Source organism: Balaenoptera acutorostrata, chromosome 4, assembly GCF_949987535.1.
Source record: "Balaenoptera acutorostrata chromosome 4, mBalAcu1.1, whole genome shotgun sequence".
NCBI classification, from domain to species: domain Eukaryota; kingdom Metazoa; phylum Chordata; class Mammalia; order Artiodactyla; family Balaenopteridae; genus Balaenoptera; species Balaenoptera acutorostrata.
Genome location: NC_080067.1, coordinates 20,034,477 through 20,050,140, shown reverse-complemented (window position 1 = coordinate 20,050,140; position 15,664 = coordinate 20,034,477). Strand labels below are relative to the sequence as shown.

The window sequence follows — 15,664 nt, the reverse complement described above, 5'->3', positions numbered from 1 at the left end:
CTTGGGCCATATAACAAACGCCCAATTTCACTGAACGTGTTTCTGTGCCTGTCTCCCTGGCTGGATGACAGCTCACTGAGCGCAAGAAACACATCTCCTTCAGAGGCTGACACTGTGTGGTTGCCTTGATGGACAGATGGACAGATGGGAGGGCCGGATAAGAGAAAGTTGGCTCAGTTCTGGCGTTCTGCTGCTCTAGGGCAGGAAAGCTGGCTGTGTGTGCAGCTCCCTTGCAGTCAGGCTGAAGGACCTTGGAAGAGAGATCATTTCCTTTCCAACGGGAGAGATATGGAATAGAGCAAGAAGGAGCAGCTTCATGTCATTGGTCCAGAATGTAAGGGTCTGACAGATGATAACGCAGGACTAGGCTCTGTGCAACTCCAAGAAGGCTTTGCTGGGTGCTTTCATACAAGTGGATGGTGTGTGGCATGGTCCCCACTGTATCCTGAACACAGAAGGGCTTCTACAGTGGCAAGAAGGGAGTGCAGGAAAATGCCCCAAATCCAAGCAGGAACTGCTAAGCAGGAAAGAGGACGGGGATTCGATACCTGGGCCAGGTTAAGAAGCTCCCAGATCAAGTCCTCCTTGCCGCCCATGCTTCGGGCCACGACGGCATGGGAAGGGACCCGGGCCAGGTGGCACTTCTCGAACTCGTCCACAGACCCCCGGGTGTTGTCCCTGCAGAGCAGCTCATACTCGTCCTTGTCAGCCTCGTCAGGCAGGTTCTCTGGGGGAGGGAAGCCCGCATGAGCCGACGGCAGGCAGAGCATGAGGTGTGGTGCCCCTTCCGCTCCCTTGCAACCCCGCTGAATCATAAACTGTGTGAGCTGAGAAGCCTAGAGTAAACATTGAGAGCCAGAAGAAAACTGACTTGCTCAAGATCCCACAGCCAGTTTACAGGTAAAGCTTCTGATGTCCAGTGCCGGGGTGACTGCCCACACCCCACAAGAGGTCTCATCTCAGCAGGCTGACTACAGGCCAAGGTCAGCCAGACCTGCTCCCAATCCTTTGCTATTGCAACACTGACCAGGAGGACGGGTCCCAGTGTCTAGGAAGTTGAACGATAGGATGAGGCCCAGGAGTCCAGGCGGGGACCCCACAGGCACACGCCTCTGCGCAGGTAAACACCCCAGCAGTGAGAAAGGAGGAACACGCTGTGCTCACGTCTGACTACTGAGCATGAAGAAGGCAGGAAGAAAAGGAAGGCCTTGTGCTTGCAGGGACCTGCAGATCCCTCTCCTACCACCTACCCAATACTGTGGTGTGCTTGACAAAGGCCACATCCCCAACGCCATCCATCAGACACCTGTGGGGAGGACACACATTAGGAGGGTTCCTGCAGGGCTGGCCCTTCTCCTCAGGTTGCGGGTCTGACCACACTGTCCAGCCTTGGGGAAAGGGCAGGGCCTGGGGGAGGCCTCTACGAAGACCCACAGCTGAGGGAGCACCATGGGCCGCTGATACCCAGGGTGCCGTGGAGATGCGGGGGTGAGCTCACAGGAGCTGGGGGACCCTCACCGTGTGCCCCAAAGCATCAGAAAGGCACTAAAGATATTTCAATGCGAAAAGCGTTTTCAAACTTCTGGTGGAGGATAAAGGCATAGTGTCTCTTGAGGGAGGAAAGGTGCCCTTGGCTGGCTCTAAAACTTTAGAGTATAACCAAGGGAGAAGAGGGAGCAAGAAATCAGCCACATGAGCTGCCTGCACAGGGACGGTGAGAGGAGACAAGAGAGAGGCCAGCGCATTGAACGGCCGACGCTGCTGCAAGGGAGAGCAGAGGGCCCGTCACTGAAGAGCAGCTTGGACACTAGGGCCGTGCCTGTCATTTCAGGCTCTGCCTAGTCCTGTGAGAGAACTCTGGGGAAACAGAAGGAGGAGCCCTAGGAGAGGGGCTTCCTTGTCAATGTCACGTGAAGAGAGTACGCACTGGCCTGGCCTGGCCTGGGGAGTCCCAGCTGTGTCACTGAGTCCCTGTGTCACTGAGGCGATTAGGCCCCCTGATGCCCCTTTGCAGACTGGGCTCTGCTGTGGGCCAGGGAAGATTTCCAGCCAAGGACGTTGGACACTTAGGAGCCCGGATGGAGCAGGAGCCGGTCTCACTCACTTGAAGGCCCCTGAGTAGCCGAAGTACGGTTCATGGTTGGAGCAGGCGCACTTGTCCGGCCCTTTCCCCGCGCACAGTTGGCACAGTTTGGGGAAGGACGACTGATCCACACAGGGGACGCAGCTGCCCGCGAAGAAACTGGCCGCTGCTGCTCAACACGGAGACACAGAAGCACAGGGCGTGAGCCAGCCTGGCCAGAGGCACTTACAGCTCCCAGCCTAGGCTCATGATGGGACAGAGAGACCCAGACAAAACCAGCACCCCCAGACCCAGTTCGCCTTTACAAGTGTTCACTCTTCAAGATTAAGGGTTTCCAAAAAGGGGTGAGTTTAACCCCTTTCCTCCCTCCTCCCTCCCCAAGAACCAGGCTTGTGCCAGCCACCCTCCAAGGCCAGGTCACCGTCAGTCCCCCTCCCTGCCTTGTCAGACTGGAACAGCTCAGAGAGAGGTCTCTGGGATCCATGCCTGAGAGATGGAGGACCCGCCTGGAGAGGTGCACGCCAAGTTCATGGCCAGCAGATGGCCACCAGGGAAAGCTCCAGCAGAATGGGAAAAGCATCAGCCACAGACAGGAAAGCACCCCAGGGAAGTGAACAATGGGGCCCAGCAACCTTGGCCCTGACTGAAGCCCTCTGTTCCCTTCCCCCCACTCCTCAGGACAGCCCCTGGTGGGGTGTCAGGAGCTCAGAGATAAAAGGACTTGTGACAGCCCCTAATGGCTGCTGGTGCAGCAGACCTGCCAGTTTAAAGCTGTTTAACCTCCCACCTCCACTCCCAGAGTCATCACACATCATCACCTGATCATGTCTGAGTGACGCCAGTGTGGCCCATGTGGGCATCTGACGAAGAGATGCCTCCTGAGGGCACTCACCCTCCTGCCTGCTTACCTCTCTGAAGAGATTCCTGTGGCTCAGGCAAGTCCCAGTAAAGTAAGCCCATGGGGATGTTCCACCCAGCAGATCTGCCGAGGCCTGTGTGGCAGGACTTCTTGCCTTTGAGGTCTTTCAGATTGAAGTCAGTGCCCTTCTTCACCACGGCCACAGCGTAATAGTGAGTTTTCGGATCTGCAAAGGGACAGCGTGGATGAAAGACTCTCAAACTGGGCCCCAGGGAAGCACTGCTCATCACTACTGGGCTCCTGAGTAGGGAAGGGGAATCCAGAGGTAACATTTATGTTGGGTTGGCTTCTAAAGAGGGAAGGATCAGAAAAACCTTCCTAGGCTTACAGGGGAAAGAAAGGACCACAGAGGAGACATTTGTAATAACCCTCCAGGCAAACCCAGGAGCAAGAAGCCATGTGCACACATGCACCAACGCTCTCGCCTACCCAGGCCTTGCAGGGAGTATCTGCCTACAACTACCAAGACAAGCTCCCCTGGAAACTGGAACTGTGGCAACAGAGGCCACATTCCTGACTTTCTCTAAGTATTTTTGTCCCTCACACAGGCCCAGGGACAGTGGAGTTGCTCTCAGAAGAGATGCAAAGCTGTCAGGGCTCCAAGTTCGTGCTCCTGTGTGGTCTCTCCCCTGCGTGTGGCACCTGTGGTTCTTGGAGAACTTCTCTTTACAGATTTAAACCCCAGTGCTTCAGCTCAGATTGCACACAGCCTGCCCAGGAGGTCAGTGTCCTGAGCACCAGTCCCCAACCAGCCCAAAGCTCCCAGAGGCCTTGAGTTGCGGCTATGGTGGTTGATAGGGCCCCTCATTCCCCACTCACTGCCCCCTGGGGAAAGCTCATCAGTAGCTAATCTCCATTACCTGCCTGAATGAGACAAGACTCAGCGTCTACCAGGAGAGAACAAGGGCCACAAACACCTTCCTGGGTCCCCGGGGAGAACTTACTATCCTTTGTGCCATAGAACTCTGCCACTACAGGCTTCAGGTTGTAGGGCTTCAGGCCTGCCTCAAATACCAAACCACCATCCAGCGTCACAGCATCTGCTTCATTATCCTGAAAGAGAGCAGACCAGAGTCTGATGAAGCCCTTATTCTGAGCAAGGCTGGGTGGTGCTCCTTGGATCTGGGGCCAGAAGAAGCCTCAGTTTGGCCAATAGCTAACTGCACAACACCACAAGCTTCAGTGAACTCTACCTCCCTGGTGAGGGGATTTGGCCACCATATTCCTTAACTCCTGCAAAGAGAAAGAATGGATCATTTTTCTCTTTTCCCTGGTGAGGCGTCCAGCTGCTTGCCCAGAAAACTGTCGTGATTTTTCAAGACTGACCTAAATTACAGAGGCTTTACCAGCAGGCCTCTTGGGGGACAGCTGCCCCCCCAACACCGGACTGGGTGCACAGCCCATGCACCACAGGCTCTGAAGGGGCTGCAGTCAAGGACTCAGGTCCCTCTGCCTGGCCATGCTGTTACACATATTTACATTTCAAGTTCAGGTCCTTTCATTTGGTGACCTCTTTATTTTGGGCCTTCTGCTGAGATCTTCCTCAGATGCCTCTGTGGAGAATTCTCTGTGGGGAAGGGGAGCCTTGACGACATCCTTCTCCACTCTGATTCAGTACTCACTACTTTTCCTTCCTGTCCTGGGTCCATATAACTGCAGGAGTCTTTTGTTCAGGGACCGGTGCTTTCTCTGGCTTTAACTTCTAGCTTATACTCTGAACTGAGTGTTAAATGCTAATTATTACTTCCATTATGGCTGATTGTTCATTTAATCAACTACGCAGACACCATTGTCCAACTCAGCTCCATTTTACACATTAAAAAATAGAGGCCCGGAAAGTTTAAGTCATCTCCCCAGGCCACATAGCTAGTAAGTCATGGAGCTGGGATTTGAATCCACGTAGTGTGGGTTTATTTCTCCCATTTACTGTTACTTGCTGGGTTTTTTGTTTTCATTTTTAGTTTTTGCTTCCACTAATTCTCATCTTTCACTTGGTTCACTATAACCAATATTATAGATACCTTCCCACTAGGTCTAGAATTTATTTTCTCTTGAAGTGAGAAGCACCATCTTTTATATACACACTTCATAACATACTTTTATTGCTTCTTTTCTTGCTTCAAATATCTTTAATCAAAATGATTTTTCTTGAAGCCCTTGCTAGTACTCCATAAATAGTTCTTACGGATTAAATTACAAGGCAGGAACTATAGCTCTATGATCTGTGTCATGTTATAGATAAATAATAAGGTAATAGTATTTCTAAATGAGATAAAATAATAATGTAAGCCAAACCATATATTTGTCTAGCTGAAACTTTTCTTTCAATAGTTGGAATTGTTTTTGTTGTTTTATTGTAATTAAATAACAGCATAAATTTTATCATTTAACCATCTTTAAGAGTACATTTCAGTGCCATTAAATACATTCACAATGGTGAAGGACTCTTTTCTTCCACAACTAGACTCCATATATGAAACAATCTTTATGGCTTTCTTGGTATCTCAAAAGGTAGGTGACACCTCCAGAGACTGTCCCCACCCGCCCCACACACCACAGAATAAAAATAAATGAGTAAACAAATAAGAGCTTATCCTAGAGCAGTGAGGTTGGGGCTTTCTTGGCCCAGACACCAGGATCCTGGGCAGGAATCATTGGGGCCTCAGGGACTCAGGAACCAAGGAGCCAAGGCCTAACTCATGGAGTCCAGGAGAGCAACAGGGATTCTGAAGGGAAACTGAACCAGCAGGGAGGGGCAGGATTAAAGTCAAGCATGACTTCCCAGGTGCAGATAACCAAACCCAAAAGAAGGTAAGCCACAATGCATAGGCATCAGCAGGAACAGCAGACTTGGGCTCTCAAGGGTTGTGGATGTTGGAATGGTCAGAAACAATGGAGAAGAGCTATATATGTGCTTTATGCACAAAGTGAAGGCTACAATCACAGAGATAAGCATAGAAAGGAAATTATCAGGAATAAAAAAGAAAAACTGTTTAAACTGGTACTTCTAGAAGCAAAAAATATAACTTTTGAAATAAAAAAAAGTGAATGAATGGGCAACAAGTTGATTAGACGTGTTTAACTTGAGAATTAGGAAACTGGAGGCTATATCTGAAGAATTCAGCCCGGATGCTGCCAAAAAGAGGTGCAGAGACTGAAACTATGAAAGAGAGATTAAAAGATATGGATGCTAGAATAAAGAAGGCCTAACGTGTTTTCTTGGAATCCTAGAATTAAAAAAATAAAAAAAAGGAACTAAAGAAAAGGCAGTATTTAAAGAGATAACGGCAGCAAATTTTCCAGAATTGGTGAAAAGCATGATTCCACAGATCCAACATACTCTAAGCAAGATAAGTAACAAGATTTCTACAACTGGAAATATCATAGCGAATCTATGGAACATCATCAACCAAGGACATGAAATCTCAAAGTTTTCCAGAGAGATGATTGAAGGAATAATAGGATGATATCAGACTTCTCAACGACTACAGTGGAAGTCAGGAAACAGTGGAATAGTATTTTTAAATAGTGTAAAAATATCGAACTAGAATTATACATTCAGCAAAATTACCATTCAAGAATAAGGGGGAGATTAAAGCATTTTCAGAGAAAACAAACAAGCAAGCAATGGAGAGAGTTTAACACCAAGATACTGACTCTAAAGTATCACCAAAAGAACACATTTCAAGAGGAAAACATGTCCCAGAAGGATGGTCTGAAATATAAGAAGGAATAGTAGGGAGTTCCCTGGTGGTCTAGTGGTTAGGATTCAGTGTTTTCACTGCCGCAGCCTGGATTCGATCCCTGGTTGGGGAACTGAGATCCTGCAAGCCACATAGCTCAGCCAAAAATTTTTTTAAAACTTAAAAAAAAAAAAAAAGAAGGAAGGGTAAACAGATCAAATGGCAAAAATGTAGACAAATCCAAATTTCTCTCTCTGCCTCTCTCTCTCTCTCTCTCTCTGTCTCCTTCCCTCTTTCTGAAATTTTGGGTGCATACACAAACTTACACATGCACACACTCACACACACACACACATATATAAATATATATTTATATAGTATTTATGTATACTGTCAACAAATACGTGAAGTATCTACATTCCAGGGTTAAGAAAAGACAGACATAAAATATCAAATAGTAATATCTACACAGGGAAGAGCGAAGTCTGAGCTACTATATTCCAGAGTTCTTTTGCTGTTTCAGAAGGACGTGAGGGTCAAGATTATTTTACTATTAACATTTTGTTAAGCTAAAATTGTACAGTAAAAATTTAAGGGAAGTCATTAAAATATATAAATTGTTTAAATTTACTTTCAGTAGGGGGAAAGGTGGAATAAAGGGAAAACAATCCAAATGAACACACACATGAACAAACTCAATTTTTAAAAATCAGAAAAGGAAAAATCAGAAATCAGGGGGAAAGCAGGACTAAGAGAAATCAAAAAGTAAAATGGCAGAAATAATTACAAATTTATCAATAATAAAAATAATAATTTGGGCTTCCCTGGTGGCTCAGTGGTTAAGAATCCGCCTGCCAATGCAGGGGACATGGCTTCGAGCCCTGGTCCGGGAAGATCCCACATGCCGTGGAGCAACTAAGCCCATGCGCCACAACTACTGAGCCTGCACTCTAGAGCCTGCGAGCCACAACTACTGAGCCCGCGTGCCACAACTACTGAAGCCCACGTGCCTAGAGTCTGTGCTCCGTGACAAGAGAAGCCACCTCAGTGAGAAGCCCACGCACCACAATGAAGAGTAGCCCCTGCTCGCCAAAACTAGAGAGAGCCGGTGCGCAGCAATGAAGACCCAACGTGGCCAACAAAGGAAATAAATAAATAAATAAATAAATTTATTTAAAAACAATAATTTATTAATGGTGTAAATTTACCACATAAAATAAATAAGATTGTCAGATTTCATTAATAAACAAAATCCAGCAATATACAATTTTCAAAAGACACACCTGAAAGATAAGCACACAGAAAGTTGAAAATAAAGGAATGGAAAGAGATAGAGGAAGAGGATACTAACCAAAAGAAAGTTGATGTAATATGCTAATATCAGAAAAATAGAGTTTAGTTAAGAAGCACTGCCAGAGATAGTGATTTTTTTCATGATAATAAAATATCAAATTCACCAAGAATGATATGGGTTATGCTCTCATACACTGCTGGTGAGAGTGGAAATTGGAATAACCACATTGGATTTGCTTAAAAACCAAATACATTTGGCATTGTCTTCAAAGTCAAATACTCACATATCCCATGGCACAGAAACTCTGCTCCTACATATATATTAAAGAGAAACTAGTAATTCTTGTGTCCCAGGAGATTTGTATAAAAATATTCCACAGGGCTTCCCTGGTGGCGCAGTGGTTGAGAATCCGCCTGCCAATGCAGGGGACACGGGTTCAAGCCCTGGTCTGGGAAGATCCCACATGCCGCGGGGCAACTAGGCCCGTGAGCCACAATTACTGAGCCTGCGCGTCTGGAGCCTGTGCTCCGCAACAAGAGAGGCCGCGCTAGTGAGAGGCCCGCGCACCGCGATGAAGAGTGGCTCCCGCTTGCCACAACTAGAGAAAGCCCTCGCACAGAAACGAAGACCCAACACAGCCATAAATAAATAAATAAATAAATATTTAAAAAAAAAATATTCCACAAACACTGATTAGAATAACAAAAAACTGGGAAAAATCCAAATGCCTTGTGACCAGAAAAGAAAACATAAATTGTGGTATACTAACACAATGGACTTTTGTAGCACTCTGAAAATGAATGAACAATAGCTATATTCAACAACGTGCATGAAAACTTAGCACAATATTGAGGAGGGAAAAGCAAGTATGAGAGGACAACACATAGCGATGGCATGTTTATAAAATATTTTAAGAAGCAAAACTATACAATCATCCACACATACCTATATGTCTTAAATTAAAATAAAAGGCAAGAAAGTTTTAGGATTCTGTTTGCGCTGGATGGGGAAACACACAGTAGTTGTAAGTAGGGCCAGTGGCTTACACTACCCCAGGTGGTGTTGTTCCCATAGACTCCAATGCTGCCACACAGTAGCCCTAGAAATAAGCTATTGGCAATGATGAAGTTTTGAGAACCTCTGGTGGGTTTGTGGATAATATTACTTTATATTATTAACATATTTTAAAACAAAGAGGGGTATGCATACACCAAAGCTGAAATTATGTCATAAATCAAGAGTTATAATTAAGCAATGATAGTAACTGAGGTTCAATAAACACACACACACACACACACACACACACACACACACACACACACAACAGACCAGTTGTTTATACCAAATCACTGATTCCTTGAGTTAATCATGCTCCATCTGGCTGCGTCTACCTCTCCCACCTCATTCCTCCTTCCAGTCTCCTGATTGCTCTGCTCCAGTCACCCTAGCTTCCCTACAGAAACTCAAACAAGCCCAGCTCTCCCCTGTCTCACGCCCTTTGCACATGCTATGATTCACTACCTGGAGTATTCTACCATAGCTTTTGTCAGGCTTACCCATGCTTATCACTGGGGTCTCAGGTTCATTGCTTCCTCTCAGGGAGATTGTCCCTGACACCCAGGCCAAAGCAAGTTTCCTCTGAAAGTTCTGTTTCTTTCCCTCCATTGTACATGACACAATTTGAAATTTCATGTCCACTTGTTTGCATGTTTTTCTTCTCTCCTGACTAGACTGTAAACTCCTCAAAAGTAAGGAGCATGTGTGTTTAAATTCACTACTGCAGCTCCATTGCCCAGCACAGGGTCTGACACACGTTCAAATGTGCAGGAACGATGTTAAAGGAGTGAAGAGTATTTTGGAAAACGTAGAAGTCAAAAGGATCAGCTATCAACTGCAATCATGACTATGTATTCCTCTTCCCTGTGTGTACCATTCATCTACTTCTTGTGATGCATCAGGAACCTCCAAGATAGTGTTACATGGTCATTTTGATAGCATGTATTCTTGTTTTCTTCTCTGAGTTCAGAGAATTTAGTGGCTCAAAATAGTCCCCTTTCAGAGCATGTTAGATTTTGCTTTAAGACTCATTAAAGGTGACTGCTCCTATTTCCATTTCTAAAGTGATTTTACTAGCACTAGGGGCTGACTGCCCCACACAGCAGCCTCCTCCCTGTGAGTACAGAATGATTCCAAAACGACAGGAGAAAGAGAAAGTATGGATTTTCTCTCACTCTCCTTTAGGCAGCCACGACTTACCATGATGGCCTTGATGCAATCGATGTAGGAGGTCTTCTTCACACAGGAGACAAAAGGACCAGTATCAAAGACTTTATTCATATTTTCGCGGAAACTGGAGCACTTACTGGCCTCATGACTTGAAACGGTGCACCATCTCACAGTTTTCTCAGGGGTAGCCAGACACAGCCCTAGGGGAGAGAGGCCAGAGGTCCCTGTACCAGTGGGAGACACAGCAGCACCCTCTGGAGGGTCGTGAAGTCTACTTCCCTCCATCCTGTCCACTCCCACTCCTGTCCGTGAACAACAAGGGACACAGTTTCCACTGCATTCTGAGTCTGGGGATGAGCGACAGGCACCCTAATGGCCTCTTAGTTTCCCACTGACCAGCCTGTGCTGGCCAGAGGGATGCCGACTTGACTATCAGCTCTCAGTTGGAGACAATAAGCTGCTCCTCTGTGTTCTCTGAGCCTCCTTCATTCACCTCATGACCCGTGGCCTGCCATGGAATACAAGCTTCAGGATACACAGGGGATTTTTAGCTACGTCAAGGTGTTGGCTCAATGCTACAACTCTGGGAAGCCACCAGGGTAGGAATTACATCATCCAGTAATTAGTATCTTTTAGAGATGAGGGAACTGGGCTCAGAGAGTGATGCTTTACCCTAGGTTACCCAGCCTGTTAGTAGCTGAGACTGGCCTAGAAATCAGGTCTCCAGACTTTGGTCTCTGCCCAGGGAACAAAAGAAGATAACATTCTGAGTTGTTTTCCATGTGCTTGGCCAGTACATAGGGGTACATGATTGATGAGGCAATAAGTTTGCCTGTGATGCTCATCTGTCATCCTCTGTTCCAAGAATAACTAGAAACTCCACATATTCAATGTTTCTCTCTGTTTCCAATGACCCCTCCCTCAATTTTACCATTAGGCTTTTTGGCTGCCACTACGAGAAGCTAAAGCCAGCCATGTCTGTAGCAATTAATCCATGGGGTTGCAGATGTATTGTCCCCATGATATGAGCATTTGGCACTGTCCCCAAAGCCCTCTGTCATCTCCACTCTGTGGATCAACAGCACAGGGCTGGCTCAAGGAAGCGGATGAATATTCACAATGCACAAAGCAAGAGAGGGGGAGGGAACAGTTCTCCAGGATAGAAAAAGAGGGGCCACAGGTCACCTATCCCCCAACCACCTTTTATCCCACCTCTGCCCATGGGATATCAAGGGAGGCAACAAGGAGTCAGTGGTAGACTCTCCCCAAAACCACTCCTCCAGACCCTCCCCAAACTGCCCCTCCTGAGATCCCAAAGGCAGGAATTTGTCCTCAGTCATGCATTTACCTTTCATAGCCCTGTGAGATTCTCTGAGGTTAGGGTGGGGGGCTGGGCGGGTAGGCAAAGGCAAGTAAGGTGGGTTGACTCTCAAGGGTTAACTTTTTCAGGAACGACAAGTAACTAAACACAGAAGGCTCCAAAGGTAATATAAATGTACCACGAGTGGCCAGCAAAAGTTAGAGGACAAAGGGGGCCTAACAGTGACAGGCCCCGAAGCACAGATGTGTGCAGCAAAGTCCACTGCACTAGCGCCTGGATCCGCGGCCTCATTTACTCTCACGGGACCTTCCCAGGCCAGGCTGTAATACCCTCCTCACTGCTGGGGACCCAAAAAGTTTGGCTTCAAATCCCATGCTCCGAACCCTTCGACTGCCCTGCCTCATTAGTGGGACATGGTCAGCACCAAGGGCACCCATGGGACATCAGACTATCAGTGGAGGTGGGACCAGATCTGGGGAGGCCTTGAATGCCGTCCTAAGCAGTTTGGACTTGATTGAGACCGCAGCAGAGGGATTTGATAAACCGTGATGGAAGTGCTCTAATTTATTGTGTTCCGCTACTACAAGGTTTTCTAGACACGAGGAGGAAGCAAGGAGGGGGTGAAAAGGCGGCAGAGGCACAGGCAGGACCAGAAGGTGCGCGCAAGCGCAGAGCTGTCCCTGAGGCAGTGCTGAAGCAGGTGCAAGGGTGCGGCGGGGAGAAGCGAAGGAAAGGTCCGGGCTTCCAGCTCCAGCGCGGAGCCCAGGGATGGTGTAGCGGGCTCCGGTATGCAGGGGGCGCCCGGGCCGGCGACTCTGCGGGCCTTCCCAGCGGCTGCACTCACCCAGGACCGCGCAGGCTAGCAGAGCGCGGACGGCGAGCCTCATCCTCCCGGGTCTGCGAAGCGGAGTGCCGAGCACAGACGGACCGGCTTCTGGGCCACCTCCCTGCGCCCTGCGCCCCTTTATCCCCCGCGGGGCTGGCCAAGCACAATCTTTGACCCTCTTTGTTTGTGCAGCCCGCTTGCCCAATCGCCCCTCAGCCCTCCCCCTTCATTCCTCGCTCAGGCTGATCACCTCATTTCCTGACCTCTGGGACAGACCATGGATGGAATCCAACACAAAAATGCTGATTGGAAGGGAATTAAAGAAAAATCACCCCGTTGTTAACGCGCGCTTGCTCTGTGCCAGGAGCAGAGCTGCAGCGGAAAGAGGCGGGGGTGGCTCTGCTTCTGAATCCCAGGGTGCCACAGCTGGTCCTGAACCAACCTATGTGCTCATTCTACAGATGGAAGAAGGAAGGGAACTGCCCCAAACGCACACCAGAACAGGAGAATGACAGGTAGAGACCTTCCTGGGAGAGGGTGTGAGAGAAGAATAAGGCTGACCACAAATCAAAGACAACAGGCTCAACCTCTTTCACTTGTTCCCAGGTGTATCCAGAAGTCCTGCTCCTTCTTGGGCCCTTAAAGCCCCACGGAGGAGCTGTCCCTCCCCATGTGTCCTCCTGAGCACAGGATCCTGGACTGGTATCCTTCCTTCCCTTCATGCAGCCTGCTGGACACCTAGGCTAGGGACAGAGTCACAGGAGAGACAATGTCTCTCCCACGAGAAGCTGCCCTGGAATGTGATCAAGACTCTGTGACACTCAGGACAAGTGACACATGAACACAAAGAAAGGGACCCAGGAGAGGATGTGGCCTGATCTCAATGCCCTGGGTCATCCCTGGCTCCCTCCAGAAAAGTGGTCTCCAAACCATTTTGATTGCCCATCCTTATCCGGAAAAATAGTGAGGCTGTACATTGTGTGTATATATATATATATGTATATACACTTTTAAAACTAATATTGTGTATATTTCAATCATGAAATGAATAGAAAATTTGTAAACAATGAGACAAAGATGAAACACTCATTTTTAAATGTCTCTCTATATACTCTGCCTTATACACAATGAAAAATATCTCAAGGCAAAATGTACACTTAGGGAAGGGGCAAGGTTCCTGATAGTAGATGTAAATCCATATTCCAGAGAGTCATCAAGATAATTTTAGGGTTTTCTTAAGTTACTTATCCAACCCAATCAGATTATCATTGTTTTTGGTTTTATTTACACTAATTTACACCAGACTCAGAAGATATCTCAGTAGTGCCATTTTATTTTAGTTCACCTGTGTTTGTGATATCGGAATCATCTTCTAGGTCTAGTTTCTTTGCAGGAATCTTTCTAAGGCACTCATGCATTTTGTGAGATCTGATGAGTTAAATCATGTCACTCAATATGTACATCCATTTGACTGGGCATATGCAAACCACAAAATGTGGAACCACAAAAGCCAAAAGTAGAGGACAGTTCAGGGAGTCACAGCCTTCCAGCATCCCCTTCCCCACCCCACCCCTTGTGAGGCTTTCCCCATCTTCCCTCAGGAACCTCAAAGGCCCTCCATGACGTGCGTCTGCCTGCCTTGCAAATCAGGTGGGAGGCAGTGCCAATTCTCATATGAAACAAGAGTGAGTGTTAACTTATTCATCTTTTGCATGAGGAGTAAATATAATCGGAAGCTAGCATAAACTCCCCACGCCCCAATAGATTGTCTCATGTACAAGGGGCTACACATGCCCCATTTCAGAGAGCGCTACTTTAGCAGGGACTTTCTGTTTACCGGGGGGACATAAGACAAGCCTGGCCCTCCAAATCCCTGCCTCACCGTGAAGAAGAGTGGCGGCTGCTGCCCTTGTGTCCCCGACCTTGTGGACCCTCCGGCTCAAGCCATGGGAAACCCAGAATCTTGGCAGAAGGGGCGAATTCCTGCTGCCTACTGCAGCAGGCATTAGGGGGTGGCCTGCCCTCATGGGGCACCTTGAGGTACAGAGAGGAGGATGGAGGGGGAAAGTCAGGGGCATGGCTGGCTGGGAGAGACTCCACAGAGCAGGATGCCCACACTCAGCTCATGCCTTCTACAGGTCCTGCAGTGAGCTTGCAGTCTGCCCAGAAGCAGGAAGGAGAGTTGTCGAATGTTGAGCTAATCCACGAACACACAGGAGCTCAGTGGAGGGCATGCGAGGCAGATGGACCTTGATCCTCCCCCCTGGGCCCCTTCTGCACTCACACAGTGAGCCTTCCCTGAGGCAGCTCCTCCAGGGACAGACCTACAGCCTGGCCTGGGCCCTCAGAGGGAGCACTCTCGCCAGGCTGAGCCCTCTCTGGGCCAGCCAAGCCCATGCCTTGCCTCAGTAGAGCCCTCTGAGTCTGAGCCCAAGACATGCAGGGGAGGAAGTACAGAGCCCACGTGATCTGAAGAAGGGCCAGACGAGACATGGAGAACAGGATCCCACACCATCTACTCACAAGAGCCTTGGTTCTTGCTCAGGAGGACAGGATAGAGGCCTGTGTCTGCCACTCCTAGGAGGCAGGGGTGAGGCCAGCTGTGGGTGTACATGAGTGCATGACCCTGGTTGTATGGCTGTGCCCACATCTATAATGTGTATGGGGGTGTGTGGTGGTGAGAGGTGAAAGTGTCAGTGTCCTGTGTCCTTGGTGGCCCATGACACTTGTCCCTGTGCTCTCCCTTATGGTGTTTAATTCTTTACTAGAAACACTCTGGAGTCAGGAAACTCATTGTCCCTCTTTTACAGCTTAATGATGGCTAATACTTGCTGAGAGATTCACTGGGCCCTCACCACAGCCTTCTGAGATTGGTGCATTAGAATCCTCGTTTTACAGGTGAGCTGAGGACACTGAGGCCCTGAAGGGCTATTAACTTGTCCAAGGTCAGCTGGCGAGCCAGGTGCAAAATCAGGCTGTCTGGTTCCAGAGCATATGTACCCATCCACCAGGGACACTGCCTCTCCCATGAAACAGGGACACACACAGAGGCCAAGAGCCTTGTCTGGGTTCACACTGAGAGAGAAACAGACCAGAGGCCTCCAGGACTGCCATTTCTCCACAGACACACAGCCCCTGTTTTCTGCTGCAGAGGGGCTTGTCTCTGGGAGAGGTGTGGGTGCCCCAACTGCAGCACCTCAGACATGCACTGGCTTGTCATGCTCAGATGGAAGGAAAGGATCATGTTTTCAGCTGTTCCACATGCCAGGCACTGTTCTGTGGCAAGACCTTGTGATCTTGACTAACTGCCTA

The 15,664-nt window shown here is 48.3% G+C and overlaps 1 protein-coding gene across 1 annotated transcript in view; it reads right to left on the bottom strand.

Moving 5' to 3' along the window:
* The window catches only part of LOC103003168 (serotransferrin), a 31,398-nt gene extending 18,921 nt beyond the window's left edge, over positions 1-12,477 (bottom strand). Inside the window, exons 1-7 of the mRNA XM_007170379.3 lie at positions 12,371-12,477; positions 10,236-10,405; positions 3,947-4,055; positions 2,992-3,168; positions 2,105-2,252; positions 1,251-1,306; positions 549-727 (exon numbers count right to left, since the gene is read on the bottom strand). Of these exons, the coding sequence (XP_007170441.1) occupies positions 549-727; positions 1,251-1,306; positions 2,105-2,252; positions 2,992-3,168; positions 3,947-4,055; positions 10,236-10,405; positions 12,371-12,413 (882 nt within the window). The 5' untranslated portion in view covers positions 12,414-12,477. The remainder of the gene's footprint in view (positions 1-548; positions 728-1,250; positions 1,307-2,104; positions 2,253-2,991; positions 3,169-3,946; positions 4,056-10,235; positions 10,406-12,370) is intronic.
* Between the last annotated feature and the right edge of the window lie 3,187 nt (positions 12,478-15,664).